At 30.8% G+C, this 23,347-nt stretch overlaps 1 protein-coding gene across 4 annotated transcripts in view; it reads left to right on the top strand.

Moving 5' to 3' along the window:
* Nucleotides 1-23,347, top strand: part of LOC143225331 (muscle calcium channel subunit alpha-1-like) — a 100,243-nt gene that overhangs the window by 66,577 nt on the left and 10,319 nt on the right. For all 4 annotated transcript variants that reach the window (XM_076454533.1, XM_076454534.1, XM_076454535.1 and 1 more), the window contains 15 exons: nt 978-1,030; nt 1,308-1,454; nt 2,816-3,017; nt 5,629-5,787; nt 12,015-12,125; nt 12,964-13,047; nt 13,733-13,855; nt 13,998-14,063; nt 15,671-15,762; nt 16,652-16,808; nt 17,626-17,753; nt 18,654-18,750; nt 19,621-19,723; nt 21,072-21,173; nt 21,346-21,479. In XM_076454533.1, the coding sequence (XP_076310648.1) occupies nt 978-1,030; nt 1,308-1,454; nt 2,816-3,017; nt 5,629-5,787; nt 12,015-12,125; nt 12,964-13,047; nt 13,733-13,855; nt 13,998-14,063; nt 15,671-15,762; nt 16,652-16,808; nt 17,626-17,753; nt 18,654-18,750; nt 19,621-19,723; nt 21,072-21,173; nt 21,346-21,479 (1,758 nt within the window). The remainder of the gene's footprint in view (nt 1-977; nt 1,031-1,307; nt 1,455-2,815; nt 3,018-5,628; nt 5,788-12,014; nt 12,126-12,963; nt 13,048-13,732; nt 13,856-13,997; nt 14,064-15,670; nt 15,763-16,651; nt 16,809-17,625; nt 17,754-18,653; nt 18,751-19,620; nt 19,724-21,071; nt 21,174-21,345; nt 21,480-23,347) is intronic.

Here is a 23,347-nt window from a genome sequence, read left to right as displayed (position 1 = left end):
GAGCTGTTTTAACTTGCAACTTTACAAATTCTAGAATCATACTCTCCTTAGCTCTTAAGCTACATTTCACATTTTAACCTTTCCCCAACACCAACCTTTTGGAGCAATCAAAAGACTCCTTTCCCAAACTACCCTGTCAAGTGAGTAATGGTTGATTTAATGGAGATAACAAAATTGTGTAACAAATTCAGTTGTTTATAAAGGTGTATTGAAACTTCAATTCCATTTTTGAAATGGATAATTTATTTCAAAATCAACATGATTTTTATTGCATTTAGTTTCAGTTTTACACTGGCTATGTAACTAAGCTTTGTAATTAAGTAAGAGAATGACCTAAAGCTCTAATTGTTGACTTGAACAATAAGTCTAAACAGCAATAAAATAGGAACTTTAATGGGCTTTTAATCTCATTTTCATGTTATTGTACACGATTTACAATAGTTCCTATTAATTTTGGTTAGCCATCAACACACAAGTATGTGTAATTTAAATTTGATACATAATTATTAATTAGGATATTGTTATTCTCATGTGTCAGAAAAAGTCTTTGGCTAATAAGTTTTCCAGCAAATTAAAATACTTTGGCAACATAACACTTATGGACCACACTTGTAAAACATACTAAAAGACAAAATAAAAATTTATTTTAACTCTGTTTTGTTGACATAAATATTCCACAATTGCATATAAATAATAATTTGTACTTTGTGAAGTTTCTTAGATATAACTTGTAGTTTTACAGATTCTGGAGATGCACCCCCTCAGCTTTCTGTCACTGCAAAATCTATGGTTCAAAATTTAACCTTTCATGACCTTATGACCTTCCTACAAGATCCTGATAAAGATTTATCTCATGCTTTAGATGATAACCTGTTGTGCTGTATTGTAGTGTTTTAAAATGTTCTGTTTGTAGAATATGTTGTATTAAGTGAGTTAGTAACAGTGAATGTACTCTGCGTATGTATTCATTCTTACAGGGGAAATTTTTCTCATGTAATGATCCTTCCAAGATGACAGAGGAAGACTGCAGGTGAATGTCTTGATGATAAAAATTATACATTTAGTTTATAAGATATCTTAAACCCATTTCATTTTTAGGTACACGAAATGTATTGTGATTTTTTTACCTAGGTAAATAAATGAAACTAAGGCTTGAGCTAAGTAATGCAGTGTACATGTTGTTTAACATCTAGTTTTATAGTTTGATTTGGAGAAAATTAGAAGTTCTGATTAAGCAGTATTTAAAGTTCAATAGTAGACATTTTGTAATTTTTTTAAAGATATACCATAATTTATTTTATCTACAGAGGAGTTTTCATTGAATATTTGAATGGGGATGTATCAAAACCCATAGTGCAAGAAAGAAGTTGGGAAAATAATCCATTTAATTTTGACGACGTTGCCAAAGGAATGCTCACTTTATGTACAGTGTCAACTTTCGAAGGTTGGCCTGGGTGAGTCTTTAAATGTAGTTATGTTTTTTAGCAGTACCAACAACCATGAAAGTAAGTTTCCAAGGCTATGTTTGTTATAATTCAAATGTTATATATCTTTTATAAGTTTAATGGTAATTTCATATGTAACTTTTTCCTGATAAAGTTTTGTTCCAGTTCTGAGCCCTTGTAATTAAGATATGATGATATGTAGTGTTCCACTGTATCTCTGAGATCTTAACCTGGGCTAGTTATTAATTCTATGGAATAGGGTTGTATTTGAATCATAATTTCAAAATTTATTTTAGTATTAGTTGTCCTTCAGAAGGTGAGAAATAATTTTATGGAGTTACAATGTTTAAATCTAGGGTTTGATTACCTGTGGTGAACAGATTACAGACAGTCTTTTAAAACTAACAAACAGAGAACAGAAGTTGCTTTAGTAAATAAACCACCCCTGGTGATTAAGCAGTAGATATAGGGCTTATAATATCAAAATTTTAGGGTTGATCCCAGTAGTGGGATCACTGCAGAAAACCCATTGTAAAGCTGTAACATTTCTTTTGTAAGTTTTACGAAGCTATAGTTTGACATTTTCACTCATGCATCGGTTTCTAAGTTCTTTGTGTCTGTAACTGGAAAATTTGAGTCTTGATTGAGACTATAACTGAGATTTTTCTTCACATTAGTCTATGTTCTGTGACTCTTACCCATACCAAAGGTGTTGGTAAAAACAAGCAAGGAGAACCTTATCATATTGCTCCTGGTGAGATACAAGGGCCAAGTCCCTTACAGATTCTCCACAATTGTGGAGAAAGCTGCTATTTCCTGACTTTTAGTGTTTTCATCTTAATTTCATATAAAATGTTTTTCTGGAGAAAACCCTCCCTCCCTCCCTCCTGCATCAGCAGTAAACGTGTAAGCTTATAACATCAAAGTCAGGTTTTGATACAGGCAAGGCACAGCACAGATACTCCACTGTGTATCTTTGTGCTTAATGATCAACAACATTCTTGAAGGAAAAAGGTATATACATATTGGGCATAAAGGACATTTTCCATTTGTATAACATCAACATTTACTTTATAACATTGGTTTTAAACTTAATTGTAACATTATATTTTTATGTCTTGTCACTCTTTGTGTGTCAACTGAATCCTCAAAGTTATACCAAAGAGAAGCAAATGTAACTTGATGTACGGGTTTCAGTACTTATGGTGAGCACAACACAGACAGCTTTGTAATTAACCACAAAATACACACTTGCTGTAAAACAACATAAGTTAACTGGTAAAAATGTAAATTTGTTACTAGATATTATACAGTCATGTGTAAAATTAAATCACACATACTGAGTGTTTAACTCCCATTATATTTTCCAGCTTACTGTACACAGCCATCAACTCAAATGCTGAAGATAGGGGACCTATTCATAACAATCGTCCAGTAGTTGCTGTCTTTTTCATTGTCTACATCATTATCATTGCTTTTTTTATGGTCAACATCTTCGTAGGTTTTGTCATTGTTACTTTCCAGAATGAAGGAGAGCAGGAATATAAAAACTGTGAACTTGATAAAAACCAGGTAAGTGATGGTAACAATGTTATGTTTTATTAACTGTGATAAAAACCAGGTAAGTGATGGTAACAATGTTATGTTTTATTAACTGTGATAAAAACCAGGTAAGTGATGGTAACAATGTGTTGTTTTATTAACTGTGATAAAAACCAGGTAAGTGATGGTAACAATGTGTTGTTTTATTAACTGTGATAAAAACCAGGTGAGTGGTGGTAACAATGTGTTGTTTTATTAACTGTGATAAAAACCAGGTAAGTGATGGTAACAATGTGTTGTTTTATTAACTGTGATAAAAACCAGGTGAGTGGTGGTAACAATGTGTTGTTCTATTAACTGTGAACTTGATAAAAACCAGGTTAGTTATGATAACTTGTTACAATGTGTTGTTCTATTCTCATACCAACATCTTTGTTTTCCACCTGTACAATGTTAGTTTGAAACGTGTTAAAGTCATCAAGGTGTAAGATAATTCAAAGATATCATGTGTTTTTAAAAATTAAAATTATTTAACAAAGTATATTTTTACTTATACATCTGATCAAAGGAATGGAATTTCTACTAGATCAATTTAATGGGTATGATCAAAAGAATGGAATTTCTAGGGATCAGTTTAATAATTCTGATCAAAGGAATGGGATTTGTACTGAATCATTTTAATGGGTCTTATTAAGGGAGTGGAATCTGCACTGGATCAGTTTAACAGGTCTGTTCAAGGGAATGAGATTTGTACTGGATCAATTTATTGGGTGTGATCAAGGGAATGGGATTTGAATTGGATCTGTTTCATGGTTCTGATCAAGGAAATGAGATTTCTGGGGATCAGTTTAATCAGTGTGATCAAAGAAATAAGATTTGTACTGGATCTTTGTTTTTGTTTGATACTTTAAATGAAATGATGATTAATGATCAGCTGATGATGTAATGCAGAACAATGGTAAGAGACTTTTGGCAGTTTGCTTGTCACTCAAAATTAAAGCTAAATAATTATCATTTGTAATTTTTATTGAAGGATTTTTAGCAGCTATTATGGTAGAATATATTAAATAAATACAAAGGTAAATGATACCTATATTTTAGTCAGAAATGTTAAGATACTGAGGTCACTGTGACCAAATTCCTTAATTAGTTTTTAAACGTAATTGTTGATGAAAAAACTCTATTTTAAGTTCTGGTCACAACTTTTCACAAGGAACAACAACTTCGTGTAGTAATGTATCTTTTGTCGTATTAGTGGCCTGTAGGGTCATCTAAGTGTGACTGTTAAATAGTTGCTTCCTTTTTATTGGATGCTAATTACTAACTAGTTTTATATTTGATAATCCATTGTCATTATCAGAGTAGTCCTCAAGAGGATTGTGATGGTAGTAGTAGTTATTACAATTCAGTCCTGGGTCTTCTCATTATGAGGCTTGTATGCTAACCACTTATCTGAGGTCTCACCCGTTAGTATTAGAATGAACTGTATGAATACTTATAAGAGGGGCTTTCTGATATATTGTCAACTTCTGTGCTCAGTTGATCAAGCTGTCAGTTAGGTCAGTGTAGAAATCTTATGTATCTTTATTTTGATCTTTTGTAGTTCGTTACTTTTCTATTATTCTGATTTAATGTACTGTCTTCTATAGTTTTATGAGCTCTTCCATGGTCTTGTATGTATGCTATGCTTCTGAAATCTAACTTTTCTTTTTCTTATAATGTATTGGAATCCACATTTACAAATAATATTGTAAGAATTTTTATTTCTCTCTCCAACGAACCTTTAGAAGGTTTGGTGTGTGCTACTTTGGTCACTTTATGTTGTAGGTTCTTAATACCCTTTTGATTTTATGCTGTTCTCAAAAGCACAAAATATATTCAGTAATGAAATAGTATTCAGACACAACCATATCTGAAAGTTAGTTTTTAAACCTACTGCTATTAGAGGACTGTGAACTTTAGGAACCTTAATGTCCAAAACATTGAGAACTGTTATAGTCCTTGAGAATAAAAAACTTGACCATTCAGAATTAGTAAATTTTTAGTGTTGTTAATTTTTCTTGATGTATTGTTAACAGTTGATATCTGATCATCACCTGGTGTATGTATGTATATACTAATTTTAATTTAGCAGGTGTTTTTTCTGGTAGGAAATTTTCAAAATTGCTAATTCAGAAATATTAACGGTTTCCATATATTCAAATATTTTAGTACAATAGTTCCATACCTCTTGTAGCAGTTTATGGGGTTTCAAGTTTACATGTATTTCAGGACGGCTGGTATTGATATTAAAACAGTTATTAAAATAGAGAACAAAGTTTCGACCTTCTTAGGTCATCTTCAACTTCTTAACATACTTTTATAGAGAAGGGTTGTACATATGTATAGATATAGGTGGGAATGCACTAAATAGTTTAGTATTTAGATAGTAACTGAGAAATTAATACATGAGGTTCCAAATTCGTCTTCCTCATACATCTCTTCTTCTGTACTTTATTGTTTTATGTCACTTTCACTTTATTTATAAAACAGTATTGTATAAACCTCTCATTAATATTAGAGCATCTATTTATTAATGTTTCTGCTTATACAACTAGTATTGTTTTCAACACATATACAACTTTTCTATTTTTTTTTTCAGAGAAATTGTATAGAGTTTGCCCTAAAAGCTAAACCAGTCAGGCGTTACATTCCTAAACAACGTTTCCAGTACAAGGTTTGGTGGTTTGTAACTTCCCAGTATTTTGAATATGCCATTTTTATTTGCATAATGGTTAACACCATCGTCTTAGCAATGAAGGTAAGAAATAACCTTTAAAGAGAACAGTTGCATGTATATATATATATCAGGTCATCCCATAAGTAATGTTCGAAAATTTAATACAGAAAGTGTAGCATTATTGCTGTATTTTTAGATGGCTTTAATGACTAAAATATGTAGTAGAACATGTATAAAAATGTCCAGACAAATAAAAAAAACTAACCCAATTTCACTTTTTTGGAACATTAATCAAATAAATCCTTATAAAGATGGATGTGTCTGAGGAGCACAAATTTGGCATATAATGCTTTGAGTTTCTGCTGCACTATTGCAGCAGAAACATTCAAGGTGTTTATGGTGCAGAGTCTCTGAATGAAAGAAAATGTCAAAGGTGGTTTCAGAAGATCAGATCAGGTGACTACAGCTTAAGTGATGTGCCACGTTAAGGTTGTCCTGTTGAGTTTCATGATGACTAGCAGTTGGTTGCACTTGATGAAAATTGTGTTGTAACAGTTTCAGAACTAGCACAGAAGCGTAATTCAACCCATTTAACAATTTGCTGTCATCTGCAACAACTTGGAAAGGTGTCAAGACTTGGAAAATGGGTCTCTTGTGATTTGGCAGAAGCCAACCTTAGAGCAAGAGTGGAAATTTGTACTTTTCTGCACACTCGTGAATGTAACTCACTTTTTTTGGACAGGTTTGTGACTGGAGATGAAAAATGGATCGCATCTGCAAAGATTGAAGGGTTAGACTAGGAAAAACTTCCACATCCTCCTTGTTTTTCAGACCTTGTCCCATCTGTTTATCATCTATTCCAAAGTTTGCAGAACTATCTTGTTGAGAAAGAGCTTGGAACACATGCAGATGTCAAAACTACTATCTCTACATTCTTTTCCCCCAAACCCCAAGAATGTTATAGCAGTGACATTCAGAAGCTTGTGAATTGTTGGCAGGAAGTAGTTAATAATAATCAAACATACGTTATTGATTAAAAAACATTAAAAGCATTTGAAATCTTTTCTCTTTTTCTGCACCTAAAATTGGACATTACTTAAGGAATGATCTGATATATGTGGGAATACACTAAATAATTTAGTATTTAGATTATTACTGAGAAATTAATGCATTGATTGTTGGTATTTAGTTAAACATTTGGTTAGGTTCTGGTATCACTGTTTGTGATATTAACTTTTCTCCTATATTTAACATGGCCTTGTAGTTAATTTTTAAGAGAATCTGTAGTCACTGCTATAAAATTAAGACTATACTTAAGTGGAAACTTCTAAAAGTGTTTTTGGGTTGCTAACACTGGTGATGTTGTGCACATAAAATGTTTTTGAAATAAGTGAGAGTTTTGTGAGTGGAATCTTAAAAACCAAAATCATTGGAATGTGTTAGAAGGTGAAAAAAACAAGGGAATTGTAAGTCTTTGGATAGAGATGTCATGCCAATGTGGTTTAGAAAAGGAGTTCATACCAGATTGAAACCAATGCCTTGACCACAATTCAGAGGTGGTTAATAATATATTTTGATGTAACAGACTTCGTTAAGTTTCTTGGTTTTTCCAATGTTACAAGGAGTTGAAGAATTTGTCATTGTTTCTAAATAATAATACATCCTGCATTTTGCTAGAGCCAATTACTCTGAAGTAAAAAGTTGATGGAATTTTGATGTTCATTTACTCTTTGTTGGATTGTATTATTTGCTGGTTTCTTTCTAATGCAGGTTTTGATGATTAGCATTGAATATTAAAAATAATGTTTGCCTGTACTTGACAGGTTTTTCATTTTGGTAAGCTTGTTACTTAAGGTTTTGTCAAATCTAAAGTACACTTGGATGTTAAAGTTTTAAATAGTAACTGATATTAAACTGCTCTTGCATATTTATTCTCTCTTTGTAAATAGTTACCTAATAGTTTAAACTTTAATGGCTGTAGATAGACTAAAGAACTAATTTCTAATAAAATCAGTGTTATAATTGCTGTGTCAAATATATGATGTACAATAATGATATAATACTCTTATTAAATATAAGAGTATTGGACTCCAAGTTGTGAAGTAAAACTATTAAATTACTAGAGTAACAAACTTGTGTATTAGCAAATGAATGTATTTTATCTTAAAATATATAAGATGTTTCAAATTGATCCAAACGTATTGCTGCAGCACTTGCATAAGAAAAGGTGGTAAGTTTTCTGTGTCGTTATTATGTAAAAATAAGATATTGAAACATATAGCTAATGGAAATATTCTGAATAATTCATATATCTTTTACTTAAGGATTGAAGTTAAAACAGCAGTCTTCTAAGGAGAACTAGAAATATAAATAACTTCTTAATTTCAACAGTTCGAAATGGATAGAAAAAACAAAGTGAAAATGCTCTCAGCTCATGCTAAAGAGCAGTATATGTTTACACTGATCATAGAAGATGTGTATGTAAAAGAAGTGACCAGTTGGGGGGATGGGGGAACACTCACAATAGTTTCTTGAATATAACAGATATATTTATCTGAGAAGCACTGCTAGGAGTGAAGAGTGGTAATATTAAGTACAATTGAAAGTATGAGAAAAGCAAAAAAAAATCTGACTGAGCAATAAAAAGAAGTAATTTTGTTTAGTAACTGGTTTTTAACAAAAGCCCAAATCTTCATTGTATAATTTACATTCTTTGTTTTTATTAGCCATTAAGGTCATAAGGCCCTTTACAGAAAAGAAGGTTTTAGTTCTAAAATCACTATTCACAGTGATGTCGAGAAAACCCCACTTGTAGAGAAAATATATATGTAAAAACGGCTTGTTTGGGTTGAGAAAAAATTTTTACGTAGAGTGGCGAACAACGTTTCAACCTTCTTCGGTCATCGTTAGTTCACAAAGAAAGAAAGAGGTAACTGACCGGAAGCTGACCACATGTTTGAAAGGGGTTGTGTAACCAAGTGTCAGAATGTAGAGGGTGTGCTTAGATATTTGAATATATAATTTTATATTATTTATTTTATTATTTTTAATATAGGTATAAAGGTGTTCCTTTGTATTGTTTTATTTTGGGCTTGAGTTATTGTATAAGTAAGGCTTCTTTAATTTTGTATTTGTTTGTTTATTTAGTATTTGAGTGTTTTCTATGGTTATGTTGTGTTTATTTGACTTGCAGTGTTTGAAAACGTGCGAAGGTGACTTTTTATGTTCTTTGAATCTGGTTTCCATTTTTCTATTTGTTTCTCCAATATAGAAGTCGTGGCAGTTATCACATTGTATTTTATAAATAATGTTGGTGTGGTGTTTGTCAGTGTAGTTTTTACATAGTATAAACCTCAGTTTTGTGCCTGGTTTTTGAATAAATTTGGTATTAACTGGAATGTCATATTTTGTTACTAGTTTTTGCCAAATGTTGGTTATTTTTCTGCTGATGTTGGGAATATATGATATGCAGCAGAATATGGTTTCGTGATTTTTTAATTCGTGGGATATATTTACTTTTGTTAGTTGATTTTGCTTTTTATCTAAGTGTGTGCATATAATGTTTTCTATGGTTTGTGAAGGAAACTTATTGATGTTGATGAAGTATTGTTTTATTTTGTCTAATTCATCGTTAATTTTATCTGGTGAGCATAGTTTTATAGCTGTGTTTATTTGGTTTCTTAGTATGTTGAGTTTTTGTTTTGTTTCATGTGCTGAGTCCCAAGGAATGTATAATCCAGTGTGGGTGGTTTTTCGGTGGATTTCTGTTTTAAATTGTGTATTGGTTCTTGTAATTTTGAGGTCAAGAAATGATATTTGATTGCTTTCTTTTTGTTCACATGTCGAGTTGATGTTGGGATGTATAGTGTTGATGTGATTCAAAAAATAAGTGTGTGTTTTGTAGATGTGAATTCCGCATCTGTGTCATCTACATATCAGTACCAGTATAGTGGTGAATGTAATGCTGTGTTAATTGCTTGTGTTTCAACTTGTGTCATAAAAATATTGGCTAGAACTGGTGATACTGGGTTGCCCATGCTTAGGCCATTTGTTTGTATATAGTTGTGGTTGTTGAACATGAAGTTTGTCTTCATCTTGGTGAATTCTATGAGGGTTGCTGGGAATGTTTATAAATGGGTTAGGGTCTCGGATATAGAGTTCTAAGGCTATCTTGCAGGCTTCAATGGTTGGAACTTGTGTAAAGAGGTATATAACGTCAAAACTGGCCATTAAGGCTTTATGATTAAGTTGATTGAGATCAGACTTGAAATTAAAAGAGTCTTTGATGAATGAGCTGGCTGATGTTACATATTTGGAGAATGCCCATGTTATGTATGTACCAAGATTGTAATTAAACGATTCATATGTGGATATTATTGGTCGTAATGGACAATCTGGTTTATGAGGTTTGGGGATGCCGTATATTTGCGGTGTGCGTGAGTCAGTTTTACGTAGGTAGGAATAAAGTGTTTGTGAAATTGTGTTGGCTTTTTTCATTTTTAGTAGTAATTTGTTCAGTTGTGTCTCGTGTGTCTTTGTTAGAGTTGTGTGTATTGTTTTAAATCTGTTCGTGTCTGACAGGATGTTCTTCATTTTTTGGATGTATTCACTTGTGTTTGTTATGACTATAACGTTTCCTTTATCTACTTTCAGAATTTTTATGTTTTTGTCTTGTTTTAGGTTTTAATGGAATTAATGTTTCTTTTTGCAAGATTGTTTTTTAGTTTTCTGTTTTGTGAAATTATGTTGATGGTTTTGTGAGAAAATTCTTTGAAAAAAATTTTTGAGATTTTTTTTTAGGTGTTTCTGGAAAATATAAATTTTGAATTTTTCCTGGGAAGATTAGCTGTTGGATGTCAGTAAAATTGTTTAAGTTGTCTTCTTTCTGTAGGTTGTTTCCTTGTTTTTGTTTTCTGTGGAAAGTATCACAAGTCTCCTGGCTAAATCTTCTAAACATGTTTTGATTTCTAAGGTTGGAATGTACCTAGGTGCTATTGCAAAGTTGAGTTCTTTGTTAAGTAGATGTATCTCGTCTGTGTTTAATTGTCAGTTGGATCTGTTAATTATGAGGTTAGTCAATGGTTTGTCATGATGTCTTTTCTGTTGTTTGCATCTTAGTTTTTCTAGTTTTTGTTGTGGCAGATCTTTTTGTCTCTGTCATTCCTAGTGTTCATTTGGTTTATGTTTTGTTGTATAAGTCCGTAAATCTGGTAAATCTCTGACGATGACCAAAGAAGGTCGAAACGTTGTTCGCTTCTCTACGGAAAAAAATTTTCTCAATCCAAACGAGCTGTCTTTACATATATAATATTCACAGTGTTTGTTAGATTACAACTCTTCTAAATGTATTAAATATTTTGTCACCAAATTAAGCATGGTTAACTCTGGCTTTCAGTGACTAAGTTTTATAGTGAAAGATCTATGGTGCTTTTTGTTTAGTTTGGGTATTTTGTTATTACTTTTAAACATATTGTACTGGTCTATGCTTTTCAGATTTATTTTAATATCGATTTTTGATTAATATTTTAAGCAAAATGTATTGTCTCATGATTTTTAAACTTAAATTGTAAGATTTATTTTTGATTGACTGTTTTCTCTAATAATTGTCCAGAGTGTTTTAAAAGATCGGGTCTGAAGGTTTTTGAAGATAAAAATGAAAACTTTTACAATAAATTGATTTTGATTTCTGATTACATTCTTTCTTTTCTTCTTTCATTGTTTCTGCTGTCTTCAGAAAGTGATATTAATCAAATTACTCCTTTTCAGTTTTGTGAAATTATTGCACATAAATTAGAAAAAACAAGACAGACAGATCTAAACACCTTATTAATCTAAAATGTATGAATCTTTCATAATATTCTTAGTTTAGTTCTAGCATAGCTAGGGATAGAAATATCTGGAAATAGTTTTGGTCTGTAGGTTTAACTCAGTTGAAGGTCTGAATTATAATTGATTTTGTACAAGTTATCATTACATAAGGTCTGGGTTTATACAAAAATTAATAATTTATAAAATAATTCTTTAAAGATGTATTTTTTGCACTTTTTCACTTACAACAAACAGAGTCATTTTTTATAGAAGGGTTATATAAATAGGAAATATAAATACCTATGTTTCTCTATACATTTATATATAATACTTGTACAGTAAAATTATCACTTTAATCTAGTGCAGTTTTATTTTCTGCATTTAGAAAATTTTGGAATTATTTATTCTATATCAATGAAATATTTTTCTTTTATGTACATTTCATGATATTTGTAATTACTACTCATGCTGTGATTGTATAATCACATGTCTATTTTCAGTACCACAACCAACCTCGGTCATACACTGCAGCCTTAGATATACTGAATATGGTTTTCACCACTGTGTTTGCCCTCGAGTTCCTCCTCAAACTTATAGCCTTCAGATTTAAAGTAAGATTTGAGATTTATTTATGTTTATAGAATGATATCACATTTTAAATCAAATCTGTAATCTTCAGGATCAAAATGAGTTCAGTGTTTCTTTTTCTTCTGTTGACAATTGTATGTGAATGTTAAAACCTACCTTGTAACCTTCAGGTATGAAATAATACTAACATATTGTTTCACTTGTGACAAAATTGCTGCACACATCAAAACCATAAATTATCTATTTCCTTCAGAATGTAAAATAATATCTTTAATGAAAATGTTTAAATTGAACTTATAACTTTCATATTTAAAATGATATGAGTGCTTTTATGGTGATGATACAATAGTGTTTGGTCAACAACAGTCCACATAAATTGTATTTATATTCTAAATCGGACTCTTGACTCACAATCTGTGGGTTGCAGGTTAAAATCTCCATTCTACCAAACGTGCTTCCCCATTCAGCCATGGGGCATTATAATTTGATGGTAAATTCCATTAACTGATAGTAAAAGAGTAATCCAAGAGTTGATGGTGGATGATGATGAGTAGGTGCCTTCCCTCAACTCTTTTGCTGCTAAATTAGAAACAACTAGTGCAGGTATCCTTCATATAGCTTTGTACAAAATTCAAAACACACTACAAAATTTCAGTCTATAATTTCACTGCTGTTCTATTACATCATGATTCTAGAATATTAAAGTTGATTCATGATTTTGAATACATAAAATTTATGTTTAGGTTTAAGAAAAGTAAAGTGATAGTGTATCTCTAAGACAACTTTAAATATGGTAAATGTTCTTGCAGCTGTTAAATTTCAAGTTAGTGATTCTGAAGGTCCATGTATCTTATTTCACAGAATTACTTTGGAGATGCCTGGAATGTCTTTGATTTTATTATTGTCTTAGGAAGTTTTATAGACATTGTCTACTCTGAAGTCAATGTAAGTGTTGTTGTTTTTTTCTTTTGCTGATTAGTTACTTATGACTGGATGTTTGTAGGGAAATTACTGACTGAAAGTATTAATTAATGGAAGGTTGAGGGAGACTAGTACACAAGATCCTGTGTTTTTATGCAACTTTTCCATTTATTAACGTGTTAATAAATGAGACAACATAACACTCATTGTGTTACAACTTATCTTAGGCACTTCTAGCTAACATAATACTGTAAATAAACATTAAAAAAAAACTAGTACATGTATATCAGGACAGCTTGACAAGGGTGATAAGAATATGGGGTTTAGTTTGCTGGTGAACATTTCTGACAGATCTATGTAAATAAACAGTTGTTTTTTAATGTGCCAGAAAAAAATAGTAGTTCTTGAAATAAAACAGCTAGTATATTTGAGACTACTGTGCAGAATATTTTATTGAAATGCTTATCCTATCATTATGTGTGTGCTTTATAATCATATTTTTTATTCTAATTGCTTTTAAAGTGCATGTGCAGCTCACATGATTCCAAAATTATTTCACAGAGGAAGCATAATTACCTCTAGTACTGATGCTTCTTTCTGTACGTTACCAGAAAGTCTAAATATTTTATGTGTCAATTTATTCGTTTAGTTAACTAGATGTATGAAGTATTTATTAATTAGAAAAGACCCTCAACCTTTTTTTTTACAGCCTGGCTCCAACATCATTAGCATTAATTTTTTCCGACTCTTCCGAGTGATGAGGTTAATCAAATTACTGAGTAGAGGAGAAGGTATCCGAACTCTTTTATGGACCTTTATAAAATCGTTTCAGGTATCTGTGCTCTTTTATCTCTATTATTTGTATCCTTGCTTTTTGTATCTTTGTTAAACACAGTATATTTCATCGGTAAATATTAATAGTAGAACTGCTCATTACTAATTTTAAAAATATGTTGTTTGTTTCAAACTTGTAGGCACTGCCTTACGTTGCACTCCTTATCGTGATGCTTTTCTTCATTTATGCTGTGATTGGTATGCAGGTAACTATACAGTTTATCTGTTCTTGTGTGAATGTTTTTTCTATGGGAAATGAAATATTGTGACTTTTAAACTTAAGAGAGAGTTGAGTGTATATTTTGCTCTTTTAAAATGTTTACTGTGAGTTCCTATTGATGATCATAAGTATAGTTTTTTACTAGTTGGTAATGAAGTGTCGCCTAGACAACGTACAGCCAGAGAGCAAAAAGAACAAAGCATAAATTGTATCATCTGCTTAAGGTTATCAAAATGGAGGCAATATGAGATTGTACTTGGTTAGATTAAAATCATAACAGTTTAGTCATTCAACTTGAAGCTACTGCTGAAAAACAGAAAAAGTGTTAGTTAAGGAGGAAAGAAAGGCATCAAGGCTTAGAGCGAGGTTGTATTGTTGCACAAAGAAAGACGAAATTCATCAAGTTTATATGTAGCATGTTCTTAACTCTATTTTTACTGCATGAGATGAATAGATACATGGCTCCTAACCTATTGCAAACAATTAGGTAAAAGTTGTATTTGTTCATAGCTGGAAACGTACTACTGTCAAGCACAGACAACATGGATAGAATTATAAAAAAACTAGTAGAACTTATCATGGTACTTCACTCAGTTGGACGTAATTAAGTTGCTTTTGTACATGAAGTAATAATAGAAACACAGCTATAATACTAAGCTGCAATGGTGCAAATATATCATTGTGTATTGGTATTTAATGAAAGTGAAGTCAAAAACACAGTAACGCATTAATCTTAATCTTGTTTGGTATTAGAAATAAAACTTTTACTGTATGTTCTCCCACCACAGTTTTGTTCCACTGTGTTAAATTTGTTCTTTAAGGTTGTATATTAAATGTGGAAGACACTATTTATCTTGCTGATCCATTTTCTTGAGCAAATTAAAACATTACAATCTGATTTTTAGTATAACAGTAGGTAATTCTTGGAAGGTCTGGAACATTTATGAGAGACTTTTTACTAGTTTTACAAATTATTACAAAGTTGTTTTTTTATAAATGATCTGACAGCTGTTAGGCTTAGGTTGTGAACTGTTATTAGTGGCTCAGAGCTTCATTTTTAGTACTTACTTTTGCACACAAATATTAGTTAAAGTAGTGTGTTAACAAAGAAGTTAGAGGGATACTAATAAATCCCGAAAGTGTTGATCACGTATTTTGGAATACCAACTTAAAATAAAACCCACAATTTTGTTAGGCTTAAAAATGAGCCTTGGTTGTGAGAACTCCAGGGTTTGTATTGTCAGCTCTGAATAGTTAAAAAAAAAAGAGTTTGAATAGTATTAGTTTATCAATGGATCAGTGGTTATTTTATACTAACAATGATAAAAAAACAGGGTATGATTCCCTTGGTTGGTGATGGAAATTGCAAGTTGAAACATCTCACTAAATCCTGTACCATAAAATTAGCTATTTCAAATTCCAGTAATGGTAACTTAAATGTACAGGTACAGATGATCTCTGAATTTTGTGTAATTATTCTTTTTAAGATCTTGTTTAAACGGGAATATGTGTTCTATAAGCCTGTACATTTTTTAGTAAGATATGAAATTGTGTTTATCCAATTTCAACTATTTTTTTGCTTTTTATCATCAGGTGTTTGGAAAGATTTCTCTAGATCCAACAACTGCAATTCACAGAAATAATAATTTTCAAACATTTCCCCAGGCTGTCCTAGTTCTTTTCAGGTAGCATAAGAACAAGTTTTTTAGTTCTTTTATTTTTTATTAATATTAAAGGACATTATTAATTATTTTCTATTTTTTGGTTTTTACCAGGTAATTTAGTTAATATTACCTACATGTACATTTTAGCTTAAAACCAACTATTTAAATTTTTCATTTTTATTTCATACTTTTCTCATACTTAAAATTAACTGTTTGTTGTGCTACTTCTCTCTTTTATAGTTTTTTAAGTAACTTAAATTTTAAGCTTTTTTCATTTTTTTTTCATGAAATTTTAAAAATTGTTAAAATTTTCTTCTGTTTTTAGTCTTTTTCTGTGATATAAAACAAACTGTAAGAGTTTTTAATGTAATTTTTCAAGTAATTTAAAAGCAAGTTTTTAATTAATCACTTCACCCTTTTCAGATCGTTTTTCAACTTGATTAAGGAAAACTTCTGAGGTTTTTTCATATTTTTTTGTATTCAGATGCAAAACAGCCATTTAAATTATATTTGCCTGAGTTATTTTACTTGTATATGATGTATTTAGCTAAATATGACATATTTTATTTATTGTGAAAGATGTGTTTTTTTAATCAAAATATCAGAGTCCTAGTGAATAGTGTTTTACTTGTGTATACATAGATTACTGAACAAGGTAAATTAACTGAAACTCACAGAATATCAGTGACACTGGTGCTCTTATGTGTGAAACTGATGGAAAATCAATACTAAACATAAACCTTTTTAATGTTTGTTAGGAAGATAAAGGCTTATGCACATTTTCCGAAGGCGTAGCTAGCATACAAAAAGTGTTATCGTGTGATATTGTACTGGTTTTCTTTGTTATGTTTTTCACAGGAGCATCTTTTCCTGAATAATTAATAAGTATACCTGTGTGAAATGTTTTTAGATCTGCTACAGGAGAGTCTTGGCAGGAAATCATGATGGATTGCTCTAACAAACCAGATGTAAAATGTGATAAGGAATCCAACACTCCTTTTGAAAACTGTGGAAATGACTTTGCACTGCCTTACTTCATCTCTTTCTATACCTTATGTTCTTTTTTAGTTAGTATATGTATCTTAATATCTCAATTATGTTATGTATCTCAGTCATTAATTAGTAAAATTTGTATATCTGCATTTAATTGAATTTCTTTTTTAATGTCAGAAATATATAATTTATTTTAGGGGTTTGAGAAATAGAAATATTTTAGGAACTAGATAAACATAAAATATTTTAAGGGACTAGGTGAACAAAGTATTATGTTCCTAAAATACTTCCTTTTTCCCTAGCCCTTTAAGTAATTTGTTTCTCTAGTCTCTAAAGTAGTTCATATTTTGTAGCTAAACAAACACAAAGTGTTTTGTGAGCTAAATAATTGATATAAAGATATTTTAATTACCAGAGAAATATGAAGTATTTTAAGGCTATGAAAGTAAAGTGAAATGAATAAATGAATAAATGAAGTGTTTTAAGAATTAGAGAAACATGAAATGCTTTACTGGTTAATAAAACAAATATTTTAGGAGTTATAGAAACAAAGTATTTTAATAGCTACAAAACATGAAATACTTTAGAGACTATAGAAACAAATTACTTTAAGGGCTAGAAGTATTTTAGGAGCTAAACAAACACAAAGTGTTTTATGAGCTAAATAATTGATATAAAGTATTTTCGTGATACAAAGTAAAAGGGCAAACAAATATTCTTATAATGAGCCCTTGGAGCTTTAATGTTTACAGAATGCTAGTATTAACCATATAGAAAGTATTACATGTTTATATTTACTTATTTGATTTCCAAAGTAATGCATCATTATTTTTTAATCCTGTAACATTTCTTAACTGTTAATTGTCAGGCTTTTTAATCTTGGTGCTTTAGGTTATAAACCTGTTTGTAGCTGTGATTATGGACAATTTCGACTACTTAACACGAGACTGGTCAATTCTTGGTCCACACCATCTTGATGAATTTGTACGATTATGGTCTGAGTATGACCCAGATGCAAAGTAAGTGAAGGTCATAGCTGACAGTAAAGCTTGTTATGTTTTAATTAGAGACTCTTATAATGAATTTCATATTTTTCTGTATTGAGAAAAAATTTAGTTGAAAATGAATACAGTTTCAAGAAATAAAAAACAACAGCAGTTTAATATCTGTTTTTTTGTTAAATAAAAACTCAAATTACGTTTATTGGTTAGTAACCTTCTGCATATTTTAATTTTCATTTCACAAACTTAATAAAGTTAAGAATAATTAATTCAAGATATATCAATACACCAACTTTTTTTTACAGTATACAAGTTATTTTAATAATTATAACGTTTTGACCTATAGCATCAAGTGATAACTCGATTCTGTAAGTCAAAATGTTGTTATTATTAAAATCAGAATTTGTCTACTGTAAACGTTGCTGTTAATAAAGTTTTGGATTAGTTATTAAATTTGGTAGGTTCTCCCACCATTAAAATCAATGGTGTTATTTTTAACACTTAATACCAGTCCTGTTTTTTGTACTAAACTTCAGTAATACCTGTATGTAAGTGTGTGAGTTTTTGTTATTGGTGGGAAAGTATGTTTGAAATTATTTCTGCATTTTACCTTTTTTTTTTTCTTGTTTTGTTTTTGTATAGCTGGATTGTATTCTTAGTTTGTTTGTGAGAAAGTAAACTGCACTTGTAACATCATTACAGATCATATTTTAAGGGAAGGATAAACCATCTAGATGCTGTAACATTATTGTTACATAATGTCATTATGGAGCATATTTCAAGGGAAGGATAAACCATCTATATGCTGTAATATTATTGTTTCATGATGTCATTAAAGATCATATTTTGTGGGAAGGATAAAGCATCCAGATGCTGCAACACTATTGTTACGTAATGTTATTATGGATTATATTTCAGGGGAAGGATAAAGCATCTTGATGTTGTGACATTGTTGAGAAAAATCTCACCTCCTTTAGGATTTGGTAAGCTCTGTCCTCATAGAGTTGCCTGCAAGGTAAGTCTTTATATAATACCATTTAATGTTTTCATGGTCTTGAAAAGGTTTATATATATATCATGAAACAGCTATTATATATCCATTTTTTTTAAAGTAATGTGTAAATTATTTACAAATATCTGTACTCAGATAATCACCCCAGCCTGATGTTTGAAGAATCTTTATACAGCCACAAAACATGTCAAGTACCTTGTATTAAGGTTAATGTTTCTATATGTCACCAAGCTATGTACAGTTTTTCTATACCCTAACACTCCCTTATTCAGTAGCTTATAAAGTTGTTGTATAAAGTGTTTTAATATGTCATTTGTCCATTGTGGAATAATATCCATTCCCATACTTAATATCATGTAAAACCTTTATAAAGTCATTGAGGTATTTCAATACCACATAAATCTATCATGGATGAGTATCTAAGTGCCCAGTTCTTTATTTATTAACTTTCAAAGTCCATATAAAGTTGTGTAGGATGAATACTTAAGTAACCACTCTTTTACTTATATGCTTATAAAATGTTTATAAAGTTTTACAGATTATTTTGTTATGATATCAGTCCATCATGGATGAGTCTTTAAATACATACTTCTTTACTTAGAAGCTTGTAGAATTTACGTAAGGTTTTTTTTAAAATGTTGTAGTATATCATGAATGAATATATAAATACCCACTTCCATACTCAGTAGCTTGTAAAATGCCTAAAAGTTGTGGATTCTTTTAATCCTACAAATAGTGATGGGGCCTGCTTGAACTTTATTGGCTTTTGAAACACATTTTTAAAAACTATTTACAAGTTGCTCCTTGAACCTTGAGACTTACCTCTGAGTCATGGGATGCTTTTGTAATAGTAAGATTTGTTTCTTTTTTCAGAGACTTGTATCAATGAACATGCCATTGAACACTGATGGGACTGTGATGTTCAATGCCACTCTGTTTGCTTTAGTTAGAACTTCATTACATATAAAAACAGAAGGTTAGTTACTTGATGATCTCTTATTGACTTCTGTTACAGTGAACACTTCATCATATAGCTGTAATACTTATTATTAATGCGTACCTGATTCTCTTTTGTTACGTGTTTCTGCTTCTTGTCACCTAAACTGTGATTAATTTGTTATTTAGACAAAAATGTTGATTTTGTTGCCAGTTCTGGGATATTGTAAAAAAACAAAACAGAAAGAACTACTGGCTTGGTGAAAGTATTTTTCCAGTGTTAATGTATGTGTTTATGTAAACCTTACAGTTGAAACATACCAGGTTTTACCTTTTCAAACCTGGAAAAGAATATGTTATTTATAGTATGTAGTAGAATATTTTTATAACTTTTTTTCTGTATTTATTTGATATCCATGTAATGATAATGTAAGATGTCGTAAAGTTGTATTAATACTCATTTTAAGCTAAGGTTGCATATAAAAGTAGCCATTTCATAGAACTTAAGTTTGATTGATCATATATCTATGTTATTATAGAGTGCAGGTTGTACCTTAGTGAAGCTGTGGTACAGGAGTTTGTACAAGTTAGTATGAGCTGGAAGTTAATCTCAACTGAATATACGTAATAAGAATGATCACTTTTATAGATAATTGTGAGATATACCAAACTAAGGATTAAAAAGTGTATAGTATCGATGGTTATACAGTCTCTTGTCCTGAAGATGGTTCTTACTTTGTTCTAGCAGACAGTGAAGTTTCAACAAGTTATAACCAAGATAGATTAAACAGTAAAACACCTAGAAAGTCATTTTTAACGAGTAGAGCTTTTATTTCTTGTTTTATTCCTGTGTTTGAGGCTTTAATTTGCTGGTTGTGTATGTTTAATATATTCACTTTCAAACACACCAGCTTAAAAGTTCCAGTTCTCTAAATGTAATATTTGTCAGTTTCAGTTTTCTTGAGAATACCACATGTTTGTTTGTGAGGGGTGGAGTGTTTGATACATCTTATATCAGACTGTAACTTAATACTGTTAGCTTCAGTTTTCCTGAGAATACCACATGTTTGTTTGTGAGGGGTGGGGTGTTTGATACATTTTTTATATCAGACTGTAACTTAATACTGTTAGCTTCAGTTTTCCTGAGAATACCACATGTTTGTTTGTGAGGAGTGAAGTGTTTGATACATCTCTGATATCAGATTGTAACTTAATACTGTTAGCTTCAGTTTTCCTGAGAATACCACGTTTGTTTGTGAGGGGTGGGGTGTTTGATATACATTTTAACTTCAGCTTGACCATGGTTATTTAACCTTATATTACAAACTATAAAATGTACTGTTTCAAAAGTCTATGCATATAAACTTCCCATACATTTTAACGAGTAGGTAACATTGACGAAGCCAATGAAGAGCTCCGAGCTGTGATAAAGAAGATATGGAAACGAACATCCTCAAAACTTCTAGATCAAGTGGTTCCACCTGCTGGAGGTTTGCTTATCTTTTCTATAAGTTTTTAATTTCCTGTAGCTATTATAGCGTTTTCAGAGATTTGATTTTATGTTTCAAGTAATTTCTCATTATCTGTAATATATGCTTTGTAATTTCCAGCAAGTAACTGGGCATTTAGTTTTTTAAATACCTTTTTTTTTCTACTATGCAGCTGATGATGATGTAACAGTGGGCAAGTTTTATGCGACGTTTCTGATTCAAGACTACTTTAGACGGTTTAAGAAGAGGAAAGAAGAAAAGGCTGCAGGAGATATAAATGATCCAATGAATGCTGTAGCTTTGACTGTAGGTATCACGTGACAAGCATTCTAAATTATTAAGGTTTATCTACAATCACAGGAAATCTGTAGAAACATTAACTAAGTTTTGTTTTTGTACAAGAAAAAATTTATAGCAGAATTGAAGTCTAACATAATTGAAAGTTTTGAAAAAAAAAAAAAGAACCTGTAAGAGTTAGGAGACTACTGTAATCACCCACTTGTTTAAAAATTCTGAATAAGTTCATTCTCATTCATGATAATAAACTTTTCCAATTATTTAACAACTAAAAATTATTAAGGAATTACACTTGAGAATATGCCCCTTTGGATTCTTAAGCTTTATATTTTTAACTTTGAACCTGATGATTTCTGCTACCTTTTTTGTAATTTATCATCTTTAAGATAAAAAGTAATTGCGTAAACTGTTCAACCATCTTGAGAAACCTGACTTATTCTAAAGTTAGACCTTCTTTTATCTGATAAGCCTGTTCAGTTAACATTCATTTGAAAAATTCTATTCTTTTGTCTACTGATATGTTAGTAAATAATACATCAGTGTTGAAACTGGCCATTTTTAACTTCATTTATATCATGAATTTGTATTTTGCTGACAAGTTAGCATATTCCACATTGTATTTTACGTATCTTAGAACAGGGGCTAGACATTCTGGTAACCATTTGGATAGTGGATATATAGATCCTACACTGAAAGAGATAGATCTAAGAGAGCAATTACCCTTATGTGTTCTTGGTGGACAGTACATGCGTAGTACTAGAGAGTCAATAAATTTGAAGTTGTTTCTCAGTGGGACAGTTGCAAATCTTCAGATTTACAGTGCTAAAATTTGAGGTTTAATTCCTCTTGGTGGACACAGCATATAGCCTGATGTGACTTTGCTATCAGAAAACGCACATTTAAGTTTTTAAAAGATTCAGATAATTTGCAGGAATAATATATTAGGTTGAGGAATAATTTGTGAGCGTTTTTAAATAATTTCATTCAAGCATTACATGCATGACTATACAATACTTCAATGCATGAACACATTACACCCAAAACATTTATTATGATATTTTATTTCATGTAATACCTAGGTATATAGTATGCATTGTTGTAAACGAAATTGCAAGAAATTAAATGCGAACAGCAGATGGTGTCGAAAATGCTCGATTTTGTCCACTTGACATTCCATTTAATGAGCTGAAAATGAAAGCAACAATTAAAGACATATGAAAATCAAACACACCATCTATTAGAGCAAAATATTATCTACCAAATGACATGAAATATTTTGCGCAAGCATTTCATTTATGAATATATTTTTTTAACTTGAAAAAACGCTCACGAATTATTCCTCAAAAATCAGAAACTTTCTTAGATAGGTTTTGATTTCAGTTTATCATGGATATTTTGATCTTGTACAAGTTTATCTAATTCCTTGTTGTAGGTTTTATCCAATATGAGAATTTGATTTATCTTGTCCGGTTTTGTAATTATAATATACCTGTTCATGTTCATATTTCTGAGGTTCAGTGAACATCCATATCATTATTGGTTACCTAGGGGACTAATGTATGATTTTAACATTCTCCCTCCATGTCATTTCCTTGTGGGTCCTTCACTTCAACCTTAGAGCCTAATCATAATTAGCATAAGGGAGTTGGCATTTAGACCTGCCACATCCCATATCACTCCCCATTTGTCTTTCTTGAGTATATCAACTAGTCTTAAAAATATGCAAAGACAACCCTTGACTTACCTAGCCGAGGAACTATTGGAGGGAAGAAAACTAAAAGGAATAGAGAAGGATATAGACTATAAATTTAAAGATGTTATAGTTATAGATGATTTCTTGACAAGGTATGTCAGTAGAATAGTCTGTGGAATAAACT

Source organism: Tachypleus tridentatus, chromosome 9 (assembly GCF_004210375.1).
Source record: "Tachypleus tridentatus isolate NWPU-2018 chromosome 9, ASM421037v1, whole genome shotgun sequence".
NCBI lineage: Eukaryota > Metazoa > Arthropoda > Merostomata > Xiphosura > Limulidae > Tachypleus > Tachypleus tridentatus.
This window is presented reverse-complemented; position numbering and strand designations above follow the sequence as displayed.